A 24301-nucleotide genomic window follows, 5' to 3' on the forward strand; every position below is an offset into this window, starting at 1 on the left:
TTAACTTTCCAATATTTATATTTGCATTTGGATTTATTTCATTTATTTATTTTACAGGTGGTTAAGGGTTCTTCTTTCTCCATTTGCACCAGACTATATCCAACAGTCTCTCTTTCACAGAAAAGGTAGATATTTTGATCATTGGGAAGGAAAATATGCAGGATTTACCAGGATGTTCTTTTTTTTGCTGAACTGGAACTAGTAGTAGTTTTACCTGAATGCTAGACCTTTATTTTTAAAGTTTTGCTAAGATATAAGTAAATTATTTGTTTTCATCTGTAGATGCTAGGCTTTGTGGCTATAACAGGAAGCAATAAAAGTTTTTGATTGACCTTCAGTCTTTATTTTACATCTGCCTCTTAAGCATTTCTTACACCCTTGAATAGAGGTGCAATAGAGATAATGCAGGACTCTTGTTAATGTGACCTAGGACTGTTCTTCTAAGTCTAAAAAAAAGAAGCTGCATTGTCCAAAGTGTTAATGCAGAGGTTCAGAATCTTTCACCTCTGTGCTTGCCTTTACTTTTTTTCTGCTGTGATTAAAAAAAAAAAAAAAAAAGGCAGTTAGCCAAGGTCCAAAACCTTAGAGGTAACTGATGAGCCAACTCCACTCTGGCCCATGTATGCCATATCTCATAGGCTTGCCTCTTCTACTTGTAATTGTGGTACACTCTGACTTCTGTTTTGGAACTTTTAGAGTAGTTTTTGATTCCTAAGTCAAAATTGACCAGTTCAGCAGGCTTTGGTTGAGTATTGTCTCTTGGTTTTCTTTGGGGTTTAACTTTGTGCTTTGATATTCCAGGTGTTAATGAAGAAAGCTGTTTTTCTTTCCTTCGCTTTATTGATGTATCTCCAGCCGAAATGGCAAACCTCATGCTTCAGGGACTTTTGGCCAGGTGAGAAGTTTGCTCATGGTTTGATCAGCGAGCAGTTGGGAATAAACAGGGACAAAGGCTGAATACTGTGAAACTAAATATTTAATATTATAGCATCTTAACAGAGCTTCTCATTCTTGTATTGTTAAGAATAAAAATTTTGGAGTTCTCTAGTGGCCCAGTGGGGTAAGGATCTGGCATTGTCGCTGCAGTGGCCCGGATTGCTGCTTTGGCACAGGTTCAGTCCCCTGGTTTGGGAATTTCCACATGCTGTGGGTATGACCAAAAAAAAAAAGAATAAAAGTTTTTTTTAAGGAAACCATAACTTTCTCTCTCTTTTTTTTTTGTCTTTTTGCCTTTTCTAGGGCCGCTCCTGCGGCATATGGAAATTCCCAGGCTAGGGGTCTAATTGGAGCTGTAGCTGCCGGCCTACACCAGAGCCACAGCAACGTGGGATCCGAGCCGCGTCTGCAACCTACACCACAGCTCATGGCAACGCCGGATCCTTAACCCACTGAGCAAGGCCAGGGATTGAACCTGCAACCTCATGGTTCCTAGTGGGATTCGTTAACCACTGAGCCACGGCAGGAACTCCGGAAACCGTAACTTTTGATCATTTAATAATTGCATGATGCTTCATGATATACCTTAAATAAAAACATTCAGGCTTTTCTCCCAAGTGTATCCAGAGGACTTAATATCTAGACAGACTAGTATGTTTTATTTGTTTCTACAGGGCAAATGATGGCTGATGATTTCTTTAGTAGTGATTGCAGCGTAGCCTGCCCTAAGTACTCTGGGAAACTTAGTTCTTTGGAATAATGGCTTTTACTTAATTTATTATTTTGTATTTATGTAAAAAATAATGAACTCATTAGGAGAGGCGATCTCCCTTGTATGAGAATGTTTTTATGAGAGTTTTTGTGTTAGAGTTGAATATTCCTTAATTCTGAAAGGAACTTTATGGAGGATTTTCCTTTTCATAGTAGCAAACCAATTCATGCCAGAGATAAAATTTATATAATAAAAGTGTGAAATGGTTTTGCCTGAAAGTAGGAAAGAATTGTGTCTGAAATGCACAGGATTTACAAAGAGACATGTTAATGTAAGACAAGGTTCCTCGCTGCTATGAACTACCCTCAAACCTCCATGGAGCACTGAATAAGCATGTCTGCTGTGGTTTGTTTCAGATGGTTAGCTCTTTTCCTGTCTCTGAAAGCCTCCTACAGGCTCCATCAGCTGCGTTCCTGGGGAGACCCAGAAGGGGAGAGCCAGCAGAAATATCTGAGAAACAGGGATTTCCTTCTTGGGGTTAATTTTCCACTCTCCTTTCCCAACCTTTGCAGCTGCCCTTTGTTAAAGGTAAGCAGTTATTTTAGCATCAGTTACCTGTGTAGTACTCTCTTGCCTTTTGTTTGATTCAATAAAAGTAATAAAGTTAATGATAGCCTGACAGAGCCAAAAAGTTCCTAGAGCAGTGGGAACACTGTTTTATTATAATTTATTATATATATAACTTTTTCTTTTTTTAATTAATATATTTTATTACATTTATAGGTGTACATTATATATATAACTTAAAAGGCATTTTATGTGTGTGTGTGTGTGTGTGTGTGTGTGTGTGTGTGTGTGTATATATATTTAATGTATATTTGGTATATATCTTGGTGGAGTACCCAGATTCTAAATGTACAACTCTTTGAATTTATACTTGTTTGTACACTTGTGTAACAGCTACTTAGATTAGGGTATAGAATATTTCCAGTACCCAGAAGTCTCCCTTGTCTAGTTCAGAACAAACCAACAAATAAAGGTAATCACTATTCTGCTGCTATCGTCCCAGGTTATTTTAATCTGTTTTTAAAAATTATGTACATGAAATTATTGAGTATGTACTCTTTGATGTCTGGCTTCTTTTCTTCAATTATTGTTTTTGAGAGTTGTCCATGTTGCACTATAGCATTCTTTTTTTAAGCTATAAAGTGTTCCATTGTCTGTTTCTTTTGTTTGTTGGAGTTTTTTTTTTTTTTTTCTTTTTTGGCCACCCCTCAACATATAGAGTTCCTAGGCCAAGGATCATATCCAAGCAAGATCCTTAACCCACTGTGCTGGGCTGGGAATCAAATCCATGTCCCAGCACTCCAAAGACACTGCCGATCCCAGTGTGCCACAGTGGGAACTCCCCAGTGTCTGTTTCTAATCACAATTTATTAATCTATTCTACTGTTTGTGGATATTTAGGTTGCTTCCAGTTTAGGGCTATTACGAATAAGAGTGCTGTGCACATTCTTCTGTACCCCTTTTGATGAATCCAAATATGAATTTCTTTGGGGTTTATATCCAGGAGTGGGATTGCTGTCTCATCCCATATATGTATGTTTAGATTAAGTACTCACTGCCAAATATTTTTCCAAAATGGTTTTTCAAAGTTAAACTCTCACCAGCATGTGAGAGATTTGCTGTTGTTCATTTTCCTTGCCTACCTCTGGTATTGGCAGTCCATTTTTTTGAATTTGTGGTTTTAAGTTGCAATTCCATGGAAGTAGTGTTGAGCACTTTTTCATGTAATTTTTGGCCATTGTATAGTAAGTAAAGGGGAAAATGATAGGAAATAAGGTTATAGATCATTTGAGGCTTCATAAGTTATTGCTAAGGATTTGGATTTTATTCTGAATGGGTAACACTGGAGAGTTTGAGAAGAGACTTGTATGTTTATATGTTATAGTTCAACTAGTTTAAAAGTTAGAAGGTAGAACATTTTCTTTGTATCCTGTAGAAAATTTAATGGGTCATTAGTCGTACAGTTATCTGCTGTTGAAAGTGGGATGTTCTTTGGCTGCATCTAGTGTTTGTCCCCCATACACTGAAGAACCTGTACAGTATCCTTTTCTTCTCTTTTCCCCAGTTGGTTTCTCAAGCATTGCTCCATGCACTTTTTTTGGACTCTAAAGATAAGATCCATAATAGAGAAGAAGAGAATTGGGTTTTAGCCTGTTTGGAATAATGGTCAGTGGTCACAAGATGACTTCCTACTAGTGTTTACTGATATATCTGATGAAGAGTTACTTAGCCTTCTGTAGACCCATTTCTTTACATTTGGTACTGTGTATTTCTAGTTATAGGTTTTTACTACATTCATTTTTGGTACTGAAAGCACATTCTCCCAGGGGTTTATTATGCCCTCTTTTGTAGATACCCGCATCTTACTTAACCCTGAAAGATATACATCACTTATAAGTATTCTGCTTTCTGAAAATACACTTGTGTGTTCAGAGCACACTGAGCACAGTGAGGTCCTTGTATCAATTAATGCAAAGTGAAATTTAGATGTGGGCAATATGTTTCATGTGAAATTGGTTTTTCCAGTAATTTTTCCAGGGTTATATTTACTTCCGTTTTTTCTTCTTTACTTTTAGTTTGTGTTGTAGTTAGATGTTTGCTGTCGTAGTGACTTAGAATATATACCATGTTACTGAGCAATAGGTAGCTGAAAGCTAATCGTGTATGTGTAGAGATGCTGCTCTGCCTTTGGTCTCATCATCCTTTTCTTCAACACCCATACATTGCAGTAACCAACCAGGCAGTATATATTGCCAGAGATGGTTTATATATCTATTCCAAGAAATAATTTGGTTTCAACTATTTACATGGGATCTTGCCGTAAAGATTAGACTGCATTCTGAATGAAGAGTTATTTTGTTGAAGCGCCATCTGTAACAATTAATAAGAATATAATAAAGCCCACTATATCTGTGGCTTTTAAAATGTGACCATAACTTACAAGAATGTAGATATACCAAAATGTTGCATACATACACATAAATTTTTAAGACAAAATATTCACAAAACAGTGTTTACCCTCATACAGTACATCATAATTTTTTTCTTTTTTCTTTTTTCTTTTTTTTGTTACTTTTTAATGGCTGCACCTGTGGCACATGGAAGTTCCTGAGCTAGGGGCGAATTGGAGGTGCAGCTGCCGACCCACACCAAAGTTTGTAGCAACACCAGATCCTTAACCTACTGAGCAAGGTAAGGGATCAAATCTGCAACTTCATGGACATATTATGTTGGGTTCTTAACCCCCTGAGCCACAATGGGAACTCCTGGTTTTCTTTTTCTTTTTTAGGCCGTACCTGAGCCTTAAGGAGGTGTGGCATATGGAGGTTCCCAGGCTAGGGGTCAAATCAGACCTGTATCTGCTGGCCTACACCACAGCCATAGCAACATGGGATCCAAGCCACATCTGCGACCTACACCACAGTTCATGGCAACACTGGATCCTTAACCCACTGAGCAAGGCCAGGGCTTGAACCTGCGTCTTCATGGTTACTAGTCAGATTCATTTCTGCTGAACCACAATGGGAACCCCCTGGTTTTCTTAACGTTAGTTTTGGAACCTACTGAAAAATGATCTCATGACCCTTACTACTCACAGCTTGAAAAATATAGCATTCGGTGACTGCATAATATTAAAATAGCCAGAGGGCTAGATAAAGAGAGTCACCATGTAGAAAGGTTCTAGATTATTCTTTTTAATAGTCAAAAAAGAAGAAAACTGTAAGCTTGGGGACTTAAGGAAGTCTCATTTTCTGAATGTGAAAGAGACCACCGGAAGTCACTCAGAGAGCAATAGGCACATTTCATTGCAGAGTTACCTTGACATGCCGGTGGCAGTTGAAGTCTATCTCTGTCTTAGTATATTTTGCCATATATCTGTTAGATTGCTAGTATTCAAAGATAGTATAAATAAAAATAAGTAATTTTGAAAAAAAAAATTGATTCAAACTTGAGCAAAGTAGTTTATTATAGGAACTATGCCCCAAGAATGGCTTTGTTAGAATATGCCTATCACCACTATTGTGCTGTTTCTCACACCAATTTCTCTTAGCTGAGTTTATCTTATTTAAGAAACATTTCTTTAGAGAACATAATGTTGTCTCTTTTGCAAAAAAAGGGAGAAGGGAAATTTGAACACCTAATCTTTTAGAACAGATTTCCAAAATACGTTAGTTAAGAATATAAAGTAGGAGTTCCCGTCGTGGCGCAGTGGTTAACGAATCTGACTAGGAACCATGAGGTTGCAGGTTCGGTCCCTGCCCTTGCTCAGTGGGTTAACGATCTGGCGTTGCAGTGAGCTGTGGTGTAGGTTGCAGACACGGCTCGGATCCCGCGTTGCTGTGGCTCTGGCGTAGGCCAGTGGCTACAGCTCGGATTGGACCCCTAGCCTGGGAACCTCCATATGCTGCGGGAGCGGCCCAAGAAATAGCAACAACAACAACAACAACAACAACAAAACAACAACAAAAAAGACAAAAGACAAAAAAAATATATATATAAAGTAAAAGCTAAAACTTAAGATGCATGATATTTTAGCATATATGCACACATCAAAAACATACTTCCAAATTTCATAGTCTACTCTGATCCTGCCGGTTTAATAGTTTTTTGCAAAAACATGATTGACAAAAATGAGTCTTTTTTAAAAGGTAACTTTTCCAGTATGGACAACAGTGTTGAGACTTACATGTAATAATTATCTGTCTTGCTAATGTTTGGATTTGTTGATTGGTCTTGTGTTCTTTTTGTTTGTTGCTTCGTATGGGATAAATTCATCGTGTGTGTGCTTTTGTACCTTTCATTCCAGATATGACTTGTTTTTTGTCATTGAGACCTACAGAGATACTTTCTGGTGTTATTAATACAATCTACAAATCCTTTGGAAGACTCCTTTGCTTAAATAGGGATGGTACTACTATGGAATCAAACTTTTTATTTTCACAGAAAACAAAGTTAGAATTGTGCTCACTGTTTTCAGCAAATATCTTGAAAATATGAATTGAGAGGTATTTGCTGTCATTCACATGATGAGTTAGAAACTTGGGAAGGACAAGAAAAGTCCTAAAGGGTTAGAAAAGGACTGACATATAAATGTGGGCTCCATCTTTTTTTTTTTTTTTTTTTTTTTTTTTTTTTTGTCTTTTTGCCATTTCTTGGGCCGCTTCTGCGGCATATGGAGGTTCCCAGGCTAGGGGTCTAATCAGAGCTGTAGCTGCCAGCCTACACCAGAGCCACAGCAACGCGGGATCCCAGCTGCATCTGCAACCTACACCACAGCTCATGGCAACGCAGGATCGTTAACCCACTGAGCAAGGCCAGGGATCGAACCCGCAACCACATGATTCCTAATTGGATTCGTTAACCACTGCACCACGACGGGAACTCCTGGGCTCCATCTTTCAAGCTCGAGTGGGTAAGAAGAAAACTTGGGAATGATAACCAGTACCCCAACCCAATATTTGGGAGTTTAAATTTTTTTAATGAAATTAATTAATAACCATTTGAATTCATGAATCTAAGAAGTAGCTAAGTTGATTCTGAAAATATGACCATTTGGTTTCCTTTAATAGATAACAACAGGCCAAGTAGATTAGAGAGAGAAAGGGAGAAAATTTTAAGCCTTTCTCCTGTTACCTTTGCTTTTCTTCTAGAGATATTAATATGCATATAGGAAAGTATACAGATTATAGGTGTACATACAGCTTGATAACTTAACAAAACACTGTCAGAACTTGACTTCAGAAGCCCCTTTGTGCCTGCTTCCATTCGCTGTTCCTCGCCAGTATCTTCCCCACAAGTTATTGTAAACAAATATTTGAGTGGTTTGTAGTTTTTGTTATTACCAGTAGTGCTATTATGAACATTACTGTACACATCTTTTAATGAAAATTCATATGCATTTTGTGAGGTTTATATTTAGTAGTCAGATTGCTGGGTCATAGGGTATGCATATGGTTATCTGTGCCAAACAATTTTCTAAAGCAATCGCACCAATTTTCATTCCCATTATCAGTGTATAAGAGGTTCTAGTTGCTCCACATCCTTGTCAAAATGTGCTATTGTTTTGTATGTTCATTTTAGCCTTTCTGTATAGTAGTATCTCATTGTGGGTGGCTTTATTTTTATTTTTATTTTTATTTTGGCTATGCCTGTGGTATGCAGAAATTCCAGGGCCAGGGATCAAACCTGTGCCACAGCAGTGATGATGCCAGATCCTTAACTTGCTATGCCACCTGGGAACTCCTTATTGTGGCTTTAAATTACATTTCCCATATGCATAATGATATTGAATATACTTTTTCCAGTACTCATTGGCTGTGTGAATAACCTCCTTTATAACATGCTTATTTGAGGCTTTTGCTTATTTTTCTACTATTATATCTGTACTTTTCACAGTGATTTGTAGTTCTTTATTACTGCAGATATCTTCTACCCAGTAGCTTAATTTTTTATCCTCAGTGCTATCTTCTTTTGAATAACATTTTCTGCGTCCTGCTGAAGAAATCTTTGCCTGTACTGAAGTCATGAAGATAATCCTCTCTGTTTTGCTCCAAAGGTTTTTTTGATTTACTGTTCACATTTAGATCTATGTTATGGGTTTTTTTTTTTAATATAGAGATATCCATATCCATTTGACCCAGCTTCATTTGATGGAAAGACCATCCTTGTTGCACTGCGGCATCACTTTTGTCAAACAGGTGGTTGTATATGTGTAGGTCTGTTTCTGGACTCTCTCTGTTCCATTAGTCCATTTGTCTATCCTTAACCAGTACCACTCTATCTTAACAACTATAGCTTCATAATAAGGCTTGATAACTTGTAGCACAAGTCCTCTAGCTTTGATTTTCTTCAGTATTGCCTTCTGTTCTTGGACCTTTCCTGTGAACTTTGTTTTTTTTTTTTTTTTGTTGTTGTTGTTGTTGTTGTTGTTGTTGCTATTTCTTGGGCCGCTCCCGCGGCATATGGAGGTTCCCAGGCTAGGGGTTGAATCGGAGCTGTAGCCACCGGCCTACGCCAGAGCCACAGCAACGCGGGATCCGAGCCGCGTCTGCAACCTACACCGCAGCTCACGGCAACGCCGGATCGTTAACCCACTGAGCAAGGGCAGGGACCGAACCCGCAACCTCATGGTTCCTAGTCGGATTCGTTAACCACTGCGCCACGACGGGAACTCCTCATGTGAACTTTGGACCATCTTATCTACCTTAGTTTAAGCTCTTTTCAGCAATGTTGATAGTATGTATACTTCATTAGTGTTTTTTTATTATATCTCCCTGTTATTAAAACATTCTTTCTTTATTTTGCCAATACTTATGTATTATTTCATTTAAAATGATGTATAGGTAGTAGCATAGTAATATTATTTTATTTACATTGTGAAGCTTGCACATACTTTCCTTGGAGATCATTCAACTGGACAGTAAAAGAAGCCTAATTGAGCAAGGAATATTAATAGAGGGGAGGACACACTATTTACTGGAGAAAGTACTCCTTTTTTTCACACACTCTTCAGTCTTTCTCTCATGCTGTTTTTACTTGCTTGATCTCAAGGGCCAATGGGATTGATTGAACAGGTGCAATCTCCAGTGGTAGAATGTGATCTTGGCTTAAGGGTTGGGGTTTTTCTAATGCTCTTTCCTTCCAATATCAATATACTCTCATGGAGAGAAAGCACATGTAATTAATGTTGTTTGTAAAACCTGTCATGCACCAGTGTCTGTCTACTGTGGGCATGGTGTGTTAACAGTTGTGGTCCGTGTTTTCTGGTTTGAAAAATCATTCATATGTATAGTAAAAATACATGCACAAAGTTAAAACAACTTTAAAAATGATTCAAAATCAGAGTTGAAAGAAGACATAATTAACTGCCAGATTAATGGTTGATGATTAGTGGGAAAGTTCAGTATGGGAGATCACTTTAGGTTGAAATGGACAAAAAACTCTATAGAAATCATATTAAGTTGAATCTTGTGGTACGGACTTCGATGGGAGGAAATATATTCCAAGTTAAAGATTTGAGCCAAAATAAAGAGCAGTAGTGAAAATAAGGGCCAGAAAGGTAAGTCTAAATTGCCTTCTTCCAAGAAATCTTTGAATGCCAATCTTTTTTTTTTTTTTTTTTTTTTTGGTCTTTTTTGGGCCATACCCTGGCATATGGAGGGTCCCAGGCTAGGGGTCTTAATAAGAGCCGTTGTTGCCGGCCTACACCAGAGCCACAGCAACCAAATCCAAGCCACGTCTGCGACCTATACCACAATTCACGGCAACACCGGATCCTTAACCTACTGCTTGAGGCCAGGGATTGAACCCGCAACCTCATAGTTCCTAGTCAGATATGTTTCCCTAGCTACAACAGGAACTCCTGAATGCCAGTCTTTTGGGGTTTAGATTAAGCCATGAGTTTTGGCTCCTTTTTTGGGCTCATCTTTCTTCAAACAGATGCTACAGTTGTAATCCTCAAAGAGAATAAAGTTTTGGTGGCTGCTATCAAGCCATGGGAAGGAATAATCTGGTAGTTGGTTTTAGGAAGGCTATTAAATCACTCAGGTAGTTATAGCATACCACTGTTGATCTCTGCCATTGGTATTTGATGACTAATCTCAAGGATGTGATGACAGGATAGGTTGGACATGAGGGGTCGTGTTACAAAGGACCCAACAGGAATTGCTGTAACCAAAAGATGGTAAAGAAAGGCTCAGGGGACTGTGATTGATGTGAATAAGCACTGGTAGTGAAGGATTCAAAGGCTGTGGTAAATTTTATGTCTAGTTTAAAGAGAGCATTAGGACTACAGATGTGATAAATTCATTTGAGTAATAAAAAAATAAAAAATAAAGTGAGCATTAGGAATGAAATTAGGAGCTCTTTGATGTTATGAGTGCAGATAGGATGGAGAAGACCCAGGTGTAGAAATTTACAAGGAGAGAGATTTTGGTTAAGCAGTGCAAAGAGTGGGTTATGGGAGTTCCCACTGTGGTGCAGTGGGTTAATGATCCAGTTTGTCTTAGTGGGGGCCCTGATTTAATGCCCAGCCTGGTGCAGTGGGTTAAGAATGTGGAGTTGCTATAGCTGTGGCTTGGATTCAGTCCCTGGCCCAGGAATTTCCATATGCTAAGGGGGCGGCTGAAAAAGGGGGGGAAATGAGTGGGTTATGAATTATGACAGTTAAAAAGAATAGGAAGGTATTTCAGGAAGGACAGTTGGGTTTAACTAAAAGCTGAATTTGTAAGAGAGTTTTGTATTTGAAGACGAAAAAGGAAGAAGGCAGCTAAGAGGAAAATTGAACATGGAAGAAAGATGATTGATAGGGATGAAAAAGTGGTTAACTGTCCTTTTTATATGGTTGAAAACCAGTGAATACTGGTAGGAGCTCTCTAATTAATAGTAAGATATTTGTCTAACACAAAGAATATTTTACAGTGTTTAGAAACACCGAAACCAAGCTTAACATGAAAAAAGAAAGTGCTACTAAGGTAGCAATTCTCTCATTTTTTTTTTCTTTGTTTTTCTTGCTTCATTCCTTTTTTGTCCAAGTGAAAACAGAATTTAGATGTTTGGACATTTTATATAGTCCCTATTGTCTTTGTGGTCAGGTTATTTTAGGCACCTTGCACTTACAAGGTTAAATGTTTACTGATTGACTTAGTGAGTGTTGGTACATTGTACTAGTGTTATTTTTCCCTTTGGAACTTTGTGTGTATTCTAACCTGAGGGAATGTCCTCCAACCTAAAATTAGAAATAGAGTTTTACTCTATTTAAAATAGAATTTTGTGAAAAGTCCTAAGTTTTCCTTGGAGGTTAGGAAATATGGGTAAGGTTGGTATCTTGTTTGATCATTCATTGAATTTATTGCACATTAGTATTTTTGCTTTGCATTTGATCTGAGAACTAGAGGCATTTCTTAGGCGTGAGAAATACCAGCAGAAAGAAGCTAATTTTTAGACATCACAAGAGTAATTGCAAAAGGGTGTTAATTGTGGATATTAGCCCCATTATAGTTATCTATTCCTATATAACAAATTACCTCAAAACCTGGCAGCTTAAAACAATGAACATTTGATATCTCATGATTTCTCTTGATCAGGAACTTGGGAGCAGCTTAGGTAGGTGGTTCTGGCTCAGAAAATTTTAGGAAGTTGTAGTCAGGATATCAGCTAGGGTTGTAGTTATCTGAAAGAATGACTTGGAGCCATGGTATCTGCTTCCAGGTTAGCCCACTTATATGCTTGGTAAGTTGGTGCTGGCTGCTGGCTAGAGGACTCATTTCCTTGATATGTAGACTTTTCCAAGGGGCCTGCTTCATTTTCTTCATGGTATGGCAGCTGGCTTCCCCCAGAGTGATTTAAGAGAGAGAACAAGAAGGAGCCTCACTACCTTTTATATTAGTTACTTCACTATCCATTTTGTTTTGGTATTACCTGTCCTGAGATTTTGGCTTAAGCTGTAGATGGGTTGTTACAGTGATACCATTGAAAGTTCTTAAATTGGAAAGGATATTGGCCTTTCACCCTACTCTCCATGTCACCTGTCTGTTCACAGTTTTATTGCTATAGCACACACCAGCTGGGAAAGATACGAATACCGTATAGTATGTGCATTTTATCTTCAACATGAATTAATTGCTCATAAATCCTAACTCATTGTCAACAAATTTTTTTCATTGCAAGCTCTGTTCTTTTCTTTATCTTGCATTTTCATTTTTTTACCAACTCAGTTCTGATTCTGTAACTTTATGTGTAAACATGATGCTGTTTCTTCAACTCTTTGTTTTACTTTCTTTTGTGATACTAGGAAGTACAGTAGCCTTTTCTTAATATGCAAAGTAATGCAAATTATGTTTAAATATTTTGATGGGAGAACATGAGTCCAGATGCCATGTTCAAAATCAATCTTAAAAAGTAAAGTTGGGGATTATTCTTAGGCAGACAAGCCTGAGAGAAGAGACAAGGAGAAATACTGAAATTAGAATCGAATACTAGGATTCTTTCTCTTGTTCTATTCAAATAGTAATTTAATTTAATTTTTCCATGTTCACCTTTATCCTCTTACTGCAGAAAACCCTTCATTCTGTTCTATTCTGTGTCTTCATTTGTTTTATAAAGGGTAGTAGGTATTGTTCCAGCAGCCTGTCTCCTAAATACAGCTTCCTATCATCAGATCAAGGTGAACGCTTTGTTCTTAATCCTCGGAGGGGACAGTTGATGAATATTGGCTTACCTACACGTTGTCCTCTTGTTCTTGGTAAACTATCTCACATCACATACTGCCTGAGTGATATTTAGCAGTGTAACCCAGTCCTCCCATCTTTTTCCCACCCATGGATGTGAATGAATCTGGGCAGTGAGAAACTCTTTTTCCCCCCTGAGTGTGCCCATAGTATACCTCTTCTTACCCTGCAATGAATATTAGATATGAATTCTGTGCTACAGAGTTCAAGGAGGTACAATTCTCATAATTCTGGTTTTTTCAAGGAACTAAGATCTGGGCTAAGGATGTGGATCAGATGACACTTAGGGGTATTTGAACAAGGTTTAGGGCCTTTTAAGTTCTTTTAATTAATGTGATATTGCCTTTTCTTGTGATGCTTAATGGAGCAAGAACCAACGTGATTCTCTATGTTCCCCTTAACCACACTCTGCTCCACCCTCCTTTATTGGTGATAGAATAGTATTTAGTTCACAACTTTTATAAATTCATTCTCACATACCTCCCTTCCCTCTGTGAGCTCTGGCCAGAGCTCCTTTCTTGTATGAATTTGCAAGGGTTAAAGTGCAAGTCCCACATATGTGAATCTTTTTTTTTTTTTTTTTTTAATCTTATTTTGCTTAGAAAAATAAAGACTGGAGTTCCCGTCGTGACACAGCGGAAACGAATCCAACTAGGAACTATGAGGTTGCTGGTTCAATCGCTGGCCTCGCTCACTGGGTTGAGGATCTGGCATTGCTGTGGCTGTGGCATAGGCTGGCAGCAACAGCTCCAATTTGACGCCTAGGCTGGGAACCTCCACATGCTGTAGGTGTGGCCCTAAAAGACAAAAAAAAAAAAAGAAATAGAAAGACAAAAGTCAGGATCTGGGAAATACACCATTTAGTCATCTTTTAGGGAGACAGAATAGATTTTGTACTATATCTGGTTAAATGTGATGATTGGCAGAGAAAGTGATGATTGGCAGAGAAAGAGTACCAGCATTGATTCCATTTCCTCTCCCAGTCTCAGTGAAACTTGTCATGGTAGTGGTCTGCTTAGGCATTATATGTATTGAAAGCTTTATATACTGAGCCAACTAGCTCATAGAAATCGGGGGCATTTCAGATTTTGCCATTTAAAATATACAAAAGAATCTAAACATAAGGAATTCTTTTGAAAAGAGTGGTGTATAAGTTTAAAACACTATTCTCTATTAAATGTTTAGAGAGCTTTAATTTAAATGTCTGTTGATGGAATCCCCCAAAGAGGAAGTTTCCAAAAACCCTTCTACTAGATGTTAATTTGCAACTACAGAGTTGTATCTATCATCATTTCCTTAGATCTTGAAAGCTGCTAGCACCACTTGTGGAAAGTTCTGGGAAGCCATAGTTTTCAGGGTTGTTCTGTATTTTATTTCCCCATTTTTGTTTGGTAACTTAAAATATCTGTGGAAATCAAATCCATTTAGTCTATAAACACTGTGCCCTTTCATTTTATTTTATTTATTTTTTTCTTTTTAGGGCTGTACCTGCAGCATATGTAGATTCCCAGACTAGGGGTCGAATCAGAGCTTGCACCTGCCGGTCTGCACCACAGCCACAGCAACGTAGGATCTCAACCTCATCTGCAACCTACACCACAGCTCACAGCAACACCGAATCATTAACCCACTGAATGAGGCCAGGGATTGAATCTGCATCCTCACGGATACTAGTCAGATTCATTACTGCTGAGCCACATGGGAACTCCTGCCCTTACTTTTTTGCTTTTTAAGGCCACACGTGCATCATATGGAGATTCCCAGGCTAGGGGTAAAATTGGAGCTGCAGATGCTGGCTTATGCCACAGCCACAGCCATAGCAATGCAGGATCTGAGCCAAGTCTGCAACCCACGCAACAGCTCATGGCAATGCCCCAGATCACTGCTGTGGCTTAGGTTGCTGCTATGGCACAGGCTTAACGACACCTGGGCTGGGAAATTCTGAGAGCTTTGGGCTCGGCCAAAAAAAAGAACAAAAGGAGAAAAAGAATTTCTAAGTAACGAAGACCTGATGTTAGCATAAGTATTCTTTTTAATTATAAATAAGACATGGAGAGCAAAATATGACCCCTTGTTAAGTGGGAAAGTCTGTGTCTGAGGGGAAAACATCAGTATGTTTTCTCTGCTACTCTTTGGCAAGAACTGTACAGTTGTAAGATCTGTCATATTGCCCTACTTATTTTCACTTGATACTTTTGCATGGTGCCAAAAGACTCTTTACAAAAACCTGACTTCACTGCTCTGGGCATATTGCAGTGCTGGCAGCAAGGCACATACAGTTGCCAGAGGCTACAGGGTGAGGAAACATGAGGAAGGAACAACAAAAAAGCAAAACCTGTGAACACATTATTACCAAGTCACATCTCCCATAGTGTAAAGTATAGATTGAGTGTAATATGCTGGAGCTAGTCAGGATTTCTCTAAAGCTAAGGCTGTGTGTGTATGTTCAACATTTTGAGTTAGTGAATTATTTTTTTACTCTGGAATCAGCTACAAATCACTTTGACTTGGTGACTTTTGGTAAGAATCCCATCTTAACCTGGCTGATATAAGACAAGTAAACATGTTCTAATCTAGGAATGATCTCCCATGGAAATAGAATCATCATTAGACTTTTCCCAGAAAGGTATCACAAATAACATGTTGTGTTAGAAAAGACTCCCTATAGTAATTGTTGTATCCCTTTCTTGTTAATAACTACAGTATTTTTTTCAGAAGTTCCATCATGGCTCAGTGGAAACAAATCTGACTAACATCCATGAGGATGCAGGTTCCATCCCTGGCTCCACTCAGTGCGCTAAGGATCCAGCGTTGCTGTGAACTGTGTGGTGTAGGCCATTGGCTATAGCTCTGATTTGACCCCCTAGCCTGGGAACCTCCATATGCTGCAGATGCAGCCCTAAAACGACCAAAAAAAAAAAAAAAAAAAAAAACTATAATGTTTTTGGGTTTTGTTTGTTTGTTCATTTGTTTTGCTTTTTAGGGCCGCGCTTTCGATATATGGAAATTCCCAGACTAGGGGTTGAATTGGAGCTGTAGCTTCCAACTCATACCACAGATCACGGCATCTTTAACCCGTTGAGTGAGGGCAGGGATCAAACCCACATGCATCCTCATGGATACTAGCCGTGTTTGTTTCTGCTGAGCCACAGTAGGAACTCCAATAACTACAATGTTGAAGTGAAAATAAGTGAAGGAAATGGTTATTCTTTCATCTCTCATTTAGGAATATTGAAAATGAGGTTGACTTTTAAGAGATCGTTGGCAGAGATATTGTTTAGATACTCCTCTTTAGAAGTTAGTAAAGAATTCACAAGTCTTTAGGCCAGCCACTGCTGCTACCTCAGCCACCTGGGTGGCAGTGGATACCCCAACTAGCACCCTGAACTAGTACTTATATGAGCAGTGGTTGCTAGATTTCTGTAAGCTCTTCTTTCCACCCCCCAGGAGGGGCAGCGGGAGCTGTTGCTGATAATCAGAACTAAACTTTTGGAAAACAAGAAAATTGACCCCTTTTTTTCTTTTCTTCATCTATGCATCAGCAACAGGAATTTTTTAAAGTAGTGTTCTTAGCTCTTCTGTATTCAGGTTGGAAAAACGGTGACACCTGGTCTATTAATCTTCATGATACTCCTCACACTAGGCATTCAGATGATAATGAACATAAACATGTACAGAGATGGATAAAGCTCTGTGCAGATGCTAGCCAACAGAAAGATGAGAACACAGATATTGTTGAAAAATGGCATCAGAAGATTAAAATTCTTTTCTGGTTAAGGATGGGACCTCAACATCTAGAGAAAAATGTCAAGTGCGTCAAAGCTACATGGGTCCAGCATCGTAATAAAATATTGTAAAGACTTCCATGTGGTGTGATTAGAAACCACTGAAAACATCCCAAGTCTGCTGGAAACAGTTAAAGCCTTTCAGTTTGTTCATGACCATTATTTAGAAGATACTGATTTCTTCATGGAAGCAAGTTACAATACCCATGTCCTACCAGAGAGCTTGAAATGGCTTCTTTCAAACTGTGACCCAGAAGAAACCATTTACTTCAGGAGAAGATATATACTAAACAAACATTGAAGAAATTTGGTACTGGACACTTTTTTTTGTTGTTGTTGTTCTTTTTGCCTTTTCTGTGGCGGCACCCGCAGCATATGAAGGTTCCTAGGCTAGGGATCTAATCGGAGATGGAGCCGTCAGCCTACACCAGAGCCACAGCAACGCAGGATCTGAGCCGCGTCTTCGACCCACACCACAGCTCATGGCAACACCAGATCCTTAGCCCATTGAGCAAGGCCAGGGATCGAACCCACAACCTCATGGTTCCTAGTCGGATTCATTAACCACTGAGCCATGATGGGAACTCTGGTACTGGACACTTGTGGTACTAGAATTCTCCTGCAGAGGCTCCTGGTTACTGTTTTATCTTGTAGCTTTTTTGTATTCATTCAAATGATTATTTAGGTTATCAACCTACTTTGAGAAACCAGGAAGACAGTTTAAGTGAAGTAATCAGGAGTGACAATCCAAAGATAAAACTGGGGGTTCCCCTTGTGGTGCAGCAGAAATCAATCTGACTAGTATCCATGAGGGTGCAGATTTGATCCTTGGCCCTACTCAGCAGGTTAAGGATCTGGCGTTGCCATGAGCTGTGGTGTAAGTCACGGATGCAGCTGGGATCTGGCGTTGACGTGGCGTAGGCCAGCAGATACAGCTCTGATTCAACCCCTAGTCTGAGAACTTCCATATGCTGCGGGTTCGGCCCTAAAATAAAACAAAAACAAAACAAAAACACCAAAGATAAAACTGAACTATAACTGAACTGAAGAAAGAACTGCATCTGCAATATACAACACTCTCATCCCACTGATAGATGCTTTATAGGTGAACATTCCCTACTTAAAAATCTTTCACATGAATCACTGCAAATTGAAGCTTTACCATGAGCTTCAAGTCTGTTAAAATGAATTGATATAGTGATATAAGTGAAGAATTTGTATTTTTTAAATGACAGAGGAATTCAAGAGATATTATTTCCTGTTCATGACCGCTTATATTGGTATCTCCAAATAAATAGAATAGCTAACCTTGTCAGAACCACTCTGTATTGTTAGTATGCTCATATAAAATTAAACAGATCTGTCCAAAAAAAAACTTAGAAGGAAATATCGTTGGTCCTTGTTTTAACTCAAGACATGGGTTTGTACCTGTGGTTTAACAGATGAACCAAACTTCCCCAAACATACACAAAATATTGTTTTGTCTAATGTAAGTTTTGCTGTGACTATTTATAATAAGCAGTGTCTCTTCCAGAAAAAGGTAGAATTAGAGATGACATTTACTTAAGGTACATTAATAAAAGCACATTTGGAAATTAGCATGAACCTCAACTATATGTGACATTTTTTTTTCTGTTTTGCTTGCATTAAACTATCGTCAATGGCACTAATTTGCATTTTTGTTTTGTAGTCTCTGGTTTTCAGCAGCCACTGTAAAGCAGTGAGTGGCTACTCAGACCAGGTCATCCATCAGCGGAGATCAGCTACCTCCTCGCTTCGTTGCTGCCTGCTCACTGAGCTGCCATCTTTTTTGTGCGTAGCCAGTCCACGAGTAAGTTCCACAGGAGGGAAGAGATAAAATAGATGGTGTTTGTAGAAATGAACCAGTTTTCAAGGGATCCATTTCTTAAACAGAACTGTTTCATTTAGACCTTGAGAAACATAAATGCTCAGTAATTAGGAAGAGCATCCACACTTCCTTGATTGAATTTGGGAGGCTGAGCACTTCTTCATACATTTATTGGCACTTGCATATGTGTGGTCCATTTTTAAATTGAATGATTTTCTGTTTTTACTGTATGTTATGGATAGTAAGCCTATATAATTTGAGTGGTCAGACCTGTCATGGCTCCCTTCTTGGTATTGGAGTTTTGAGTTCCTCTTATAGAGGTCTTCCCTTCCTAAATTTTTTTTTTTTTTTTTTTTTTGGTCTCTTTTTGTTGTTGTTGTTGTTGTTGTTGCTATTTCTTGGGCCGCTCCCTCGGCATATGGAGGTTCCCAGGCTAGGGGTCTAATCGGAGCTGTAGCCACCGGCCTACGCCAGAGCCACAACAACGCAGGATCCGAGCCGCGTCTGCGACCTACACCACAGCTCACGGCAATGCCGGATCGTCAACCCACTGAGCAAGGGCAGGGACCGAACCCGCAACCTCATGGTTCCTAGTCGGATTCGTTAACCACTGCCCCACAACGGGAACTCCCCTTAAATTTTTTTAAATAAAATTATTTTAAAAGCAGGGTGGAGTGGGGGGCATCCATGGTCCTGGCTTTCCCAGGTCAGCATTCTTCATTTTGAATTGTGTTGTTTTGAGAATAGTTGTGTGGTGGATAGGAGCAGCTTCTTTCCCTGATGTTGCTCCCATGTAGTTCCTCTCATTTAGTCTGGGGCACTAAACTACCATGGGAGCAAACCATCTGTCAGGTAGGTTATCACTCAGTAGCAGGAACAGTGAGCTGTTTGAAAAGGAGGGGGAGCCATTTGTCACCTGTGTTGAGGTTTTTGAAGTTTTTTCAGAGGAGGGGGCCAGATTGGGAAGGAGGTTTGATCTGGCCTTATCATCTCAATACAGTCTCCAGATAATAAAAGGAAACATAACACTCCAGCATCAAAAAACTTTTTAGCTGGTATTCTCTTGCTTTCCTTAGCACCCCTACTAAAGGGACTGTGGTTCACAAGCATGTTCCCTCTGAAAAGTTACTGTTGCGCCATATTTGTCATTTAGCACTGGTAGTCAGTCTTATTTGCAGATTGAGGGTAGTTTCTATGGCAGTCCTAACTTTGAACAGCTGTAAGATACTTCCTAATACCCTTTTTATCAAAATAGGACACTGGTGATTGCCAGCAGCATTGCTGCAAAGGCACACCACAGCTGTTTACTTTGCTTAGATCTTCTACTCTTTCCTGTTTTTCTGATCAGAGCCAAGCAGAAGTTCTGTTAAAACCATGAAGTGTACATGAAGAGAGAGGGGCCAAGTAGAGATGTAGCCAGACTGCGATCAGAGCAAAAACGAGTTTCTGTCTTCCTAGCTTGTTTCCATGTGCTCTGAGGTCAACTTTTAGTTAGCCAGAAGACTTGAAGAGGCTGACTTTTCTTATTACCCTTCTGTGTTTTTATCTTTTCTCCACTCATCCTAGTAAGTCTGCGGTTTTCACAGTTCCATTCAAATAAGATCAAGACTTTAAAATCTTCCTTAGTGATATTTCTCTACCATTATTTATATCAGCTTGCATCCTTACTTTAAGTCATTAAGGGTCAGAATCTGGCAGGGGATCCTAAAAAGGTGACAAGTGGAAATAAGATGATGTTACTAAGTCTCATTTATTCCCACCTGCCTAGATTTCTTTGCTAGCCTTCTGCTACATGAACTTACTTCTCTTAGCACTCTCAACTTTGTTTGATCTATACTGATTCTCCAGAAGGCATTTGGAGTTTGTAAGTATCCAGTACTTCCAGAGCATTCTTTGTCTTTGAAGTTTAAGTTGATGAAGAGAACAGCACTTTTTCTAAGAAACATCTAAAGCCAAGTGCTTCCATGGAAAGCAGCCTTCAGGCTTCCTAGTTGTGTGGTTTACTTTTTATTCTCTTAATCTTTTGTGTATTTGGAGAGGCCTGTAAGAGGAAGTCTAGATTTCTAAGAGAGGGATGTCAAGACATTTTTTTATTTCTTGTAGTACTAGTGTTTTATAGAGCCAATAAAAAGTGAACTGCCCTGGACTGTATTTGCATTTATGGACATAAAATCTCTTGACTTATACCACTCAGAGCTCTGTAGTCAACCATTCTGAAGAATAACCCTATTCTCCTGACATACTTAACACATGCAGACCCCCACTGTACTACTTAAGTATTGTTTTCTCAGGAGCCTGAAGTCTGAAGTACCATGCATGGTTCTGATACTTCCCTAAAAAACAATAGTAACTTGAAGAAGACTATAATAGTATAAAGATGTGGTGGCAGGAAGCAAGAGAAAGGTTTTCTTGTCTGGCTTAGGGGCTCCTTCCCATCATGCTTTCCTGTTTAACCCCTCTCCCCACATTGATAGAATTTCTTCACATAACATGTGCTAAGCCTGAATTGGGAGTAATTATACCATAGTCATAAGGACAGGAAGAAGAATTTTAAACATGTCTGAATGTTTTATACACGCATACACAGGCTCTTACCTTTCAGATCAGGCCTGGGGTGTTAATAAGGCAACATTTCATGAGATATTTTACTTATATTAATTTCTAACCCATCTGTGTGGGAAGAAACTGATTTCCTTTAAGCCTCAACCCTTACCTTGAGTTAAGACAAATTACTTTGCATAGCACATGCAATGAGAACTTTAGGGTCAGTTCAGGAAGAACTGTGCCACTAAGAAAGGAATTATCATTAGCTGAGGAAATCATTCCACAGGGTTAATAAAACTAAGACCCTGAGAATTCATCATAGCAAAAAACTGAAGTGTTTGGAGCGGTCACGCTTCCTAGAGCTAGTGCAAGAATATACGTGTCCTCAGGAAGGACGCGCTGAATGCTTGAGGAGGCAGCCCCTGAAGATACTATAGTTTAAGAAGTTAATGAAGCAAGAAACAGAGGTTAGCTCATGTGAGACTGAAGGGAGTCTGCATTTCCATTTGTGGAGGGGGAAGAATAGTGCCTTACTTCATCTCCTCCTGCTTCTGAGAGGTCAGGGAGGCCACTTAGGGTTAGCAGAATGAGTGGAGGCTGTTTAGGATAAAGTTGACTTGGAAAGCACAATTTAAGTAAAAATGGACTTGTTTACCTCCTTTTGAATCTCATGAGTTCACTGCTTACGTACTTACAACGTGACATTCTATGATTCTGCATGTTTCTTGATCCAGGGCTCTTGCCAAAGACACTTATCAAAACATTAAAAAGTATTTTGCTAACAACTGTGCCTTGAAAAACTCCTGGTTTTTAATCCTGGGCTTGGAAGGCCATCAGCAAAATGAAGTTGTAAAATAGGTGAAAGTTTATAAGTGGAAAAAGTTGTGTTCATTTATTCATTTATTTATGGCTATACCTGCAGCATATGGAAGTTCCAAGGTCAGGGATTGAATCTGAGCCATAGCTGCAGCTCTGCCACATCCTTTAATGCACTGCACCAGGCCAGGTAGCGAGCCAGCACTTCTGCAGCCACCTGAGCCATTGGAGTTAGATTCTTAAGCCACAGTGCTAAGGCAGGAACTCCTGTTTTGTTTTGAAACTGTAAGAGCGTCTAGAAATGAGTCCCAGACAGGAAAAACTTTCTTTCCTGTGTCACTGTTCTCCCCCATTCCTTCACAATTTTCTAGCTTTTAGTTTTTCATCTTGAGAATATGAGCCCAAAGTTTTTATGTATAATTCCAACATAAGTTCTGCTTTTCCACAAAGTTCATTATGTATATAAACCAAGGAGTTTCCTGGTGGCTCAGCAGGTTAAGGATCTGGCATCATCACTGCTATGGGTTGGATCACTGCTGTGGTGCAGGTTTGATCCCTCATCAGAGAACTGCATGCCATGGGTACAGCCAGGGGAAGAAACCATCAAAGCAGTTATCTCTGAGTGTAGAATTGGTCAGTAGAGGCTCTCATTAGAAAAGACTAAGTATGTGGAGTTCACACTGTGGCTCAGCAGGTTGAGGACTCAACATAGTCTCCCTGAGGATGTGGGTTCTATCCCTGGCCTTGCTCAGTGAGTTAAGGATCCACTGTTGCTGTGGTTGTAGCATAGGCCACAGCCGCAGCTTCAATTCGACCCATAGCTAGGGAACTTCCATATGCCACAGGTGTGTCCGTGGGGGGGATTAAGTATGCTTGCTTGTCTAAGAGTATTCATATTGTTTGAGATATATATATATATATATAAAATTTTTGCGGGGGGGTGGTGGGTGTGCTTACGGCATGTGAAAGTTCCCAGGCCAGGGAGCAAACCTGATCTGAGCCACTGAAATGACATAACAGATCCTTAACCTGCTGCAACATAAAGTAACTCCTCAAACCATTTCTATGGAAGTATAGCCACTACTGATTTGTCAGGTTCTAGAACTCACCCTAGATGATAAATATTTACTCTGGTCCAGTATCTGCTGGGCTACTATTAGGACAAGCCAAGGCAGGGAGAAAACCCAATTTTTAAATCACCTACTTTGTTTTAGTCTTTATTTCTCTATGCTCAACTTTCAGTAGGAAAAATGAATAACTTGGAAGAAAGAGAACAAATTCCTTTTGGAGTGGGTAAATGTGATGTGAGATTACCAAACCTGCTCCTAGTACTGTCTGGGTAAACTGACTTATGTAAGTTTGTCTATGTTTTGGAGCTTCTAGGGCCCAGCTTGCTATGATCCACTGTAGTTTTGCATCAGGACCATAGATGGCACTGCTCCCTAGCAAACTCCTTTTAGCTTCATCTGCAAGCCAAGTAGTATACTCTTTGGTTCTTGGTAGATGATGCTCTTTCTCTGGCTTTGGTATCCTCTAGTTTCCAGCAGAGGCACCTGCAGCCTCATCATCAGCTAACTGACTGTTTATGTAGCACAAGATGTATTTCTCAAGACTTGGACTGAAATGCCGTGACTCCTCCCCTAGGCCTTGATCAAAATATGCACATTAGATAAGCTCCTAAGAAGACTCTTATGCCTAACAAAATTTGAAAACCATTGCCCTAAAGATTGATGGGCATGAAAATAGAAAAGTGAGTAGCAAGATAGATTTTTCCTAAATGTCTAGCTTCCAAGAAATAATAGAAATACTAGAACTAGGTAAAGCTAGTACTTCATGTTCTGATCTTTCCCATACCTCTGCCATGGCTCCTTATATCCACTTTCTTCCCATCTCTTGGTACTATCTCCAAGGTTCTTCTGAGCAATTTGCTGCTTATAATGGGACTTTAGCATTTTTATCAACCTGAGCTTACAAGTAATCAACGCCTCCAAATTTTAACAACAAAAAAAAACCTCAGGCTCCTTATCAGATGATTTCACATCTATCTGAATAAATAGCTGCTTATTAGAGTGGAAATAGACCCAGGTTGTTAGAGAAGGATAAAGCCTATATTTCTGTATTGAGGGACAGTATATGACTGTTGTTGCATCTTGTGGTGAGATAAGAATTTGTACAAAGGATCTGCCTTAGCCAAGAAATAAATTCATTACTTTCTGGCTTTATCTTGTCCTAGCCCCCTACTACTTCCCACAGCTTATGGCCTGAGTGAAAGGTTCTCTTGTTTTCCATTAGTTTTGTCAGTCATCAACCTGGTCAGGGAAGAGGAAAAAGAAGTGTTGATAAACTTAGGAGCTATGCCACAGAA

General features: G+C 39.3%; 1 protein-coding gene across 1 annotated transcript in view; it reads left to right on the forward strand.

The window, feature by feature from the left end:
- Window positions 1-24301, forward strand: part of INO80 (INO80 complex subunit) — a 139923-nt gene that overhangs the window by 74527 nt on the left and 41095 nt on the right. Inside the window, exons 22-25 of the mRNA XM_003121588.5 lie at window positions 58-125; window positions 802-895; window positions 2065-2236; window positions 18418-18558. Of these exons, the coding sequence (XP_003121636.1) occupies window positions 58-125; window positions 802-895; window positions 2065-2236; window positions 18418-18558 (475 nt within the window). The remainder of the gene's footprint in view (window positions 1-57; window positions 126-801; window positions 896-2064; window positions 2237-18417; window positions 18559-24301) is intronic.

Source organism: Sus scrofa, chromosome 1, assembly GCF_000003025.6.
Source record: "Sus scrofa isolate TJ Tabasco breed Duroc chromosome 1, Sscrofa11.1, whole genome shotgun sequence".
In the NCBI taxonomy this organism is placed as follows: Eukaryota; Metazoa; Chordata; class Mammalia; order Artiodactyla; family Suidae; genus Sus; species Sus scrofa.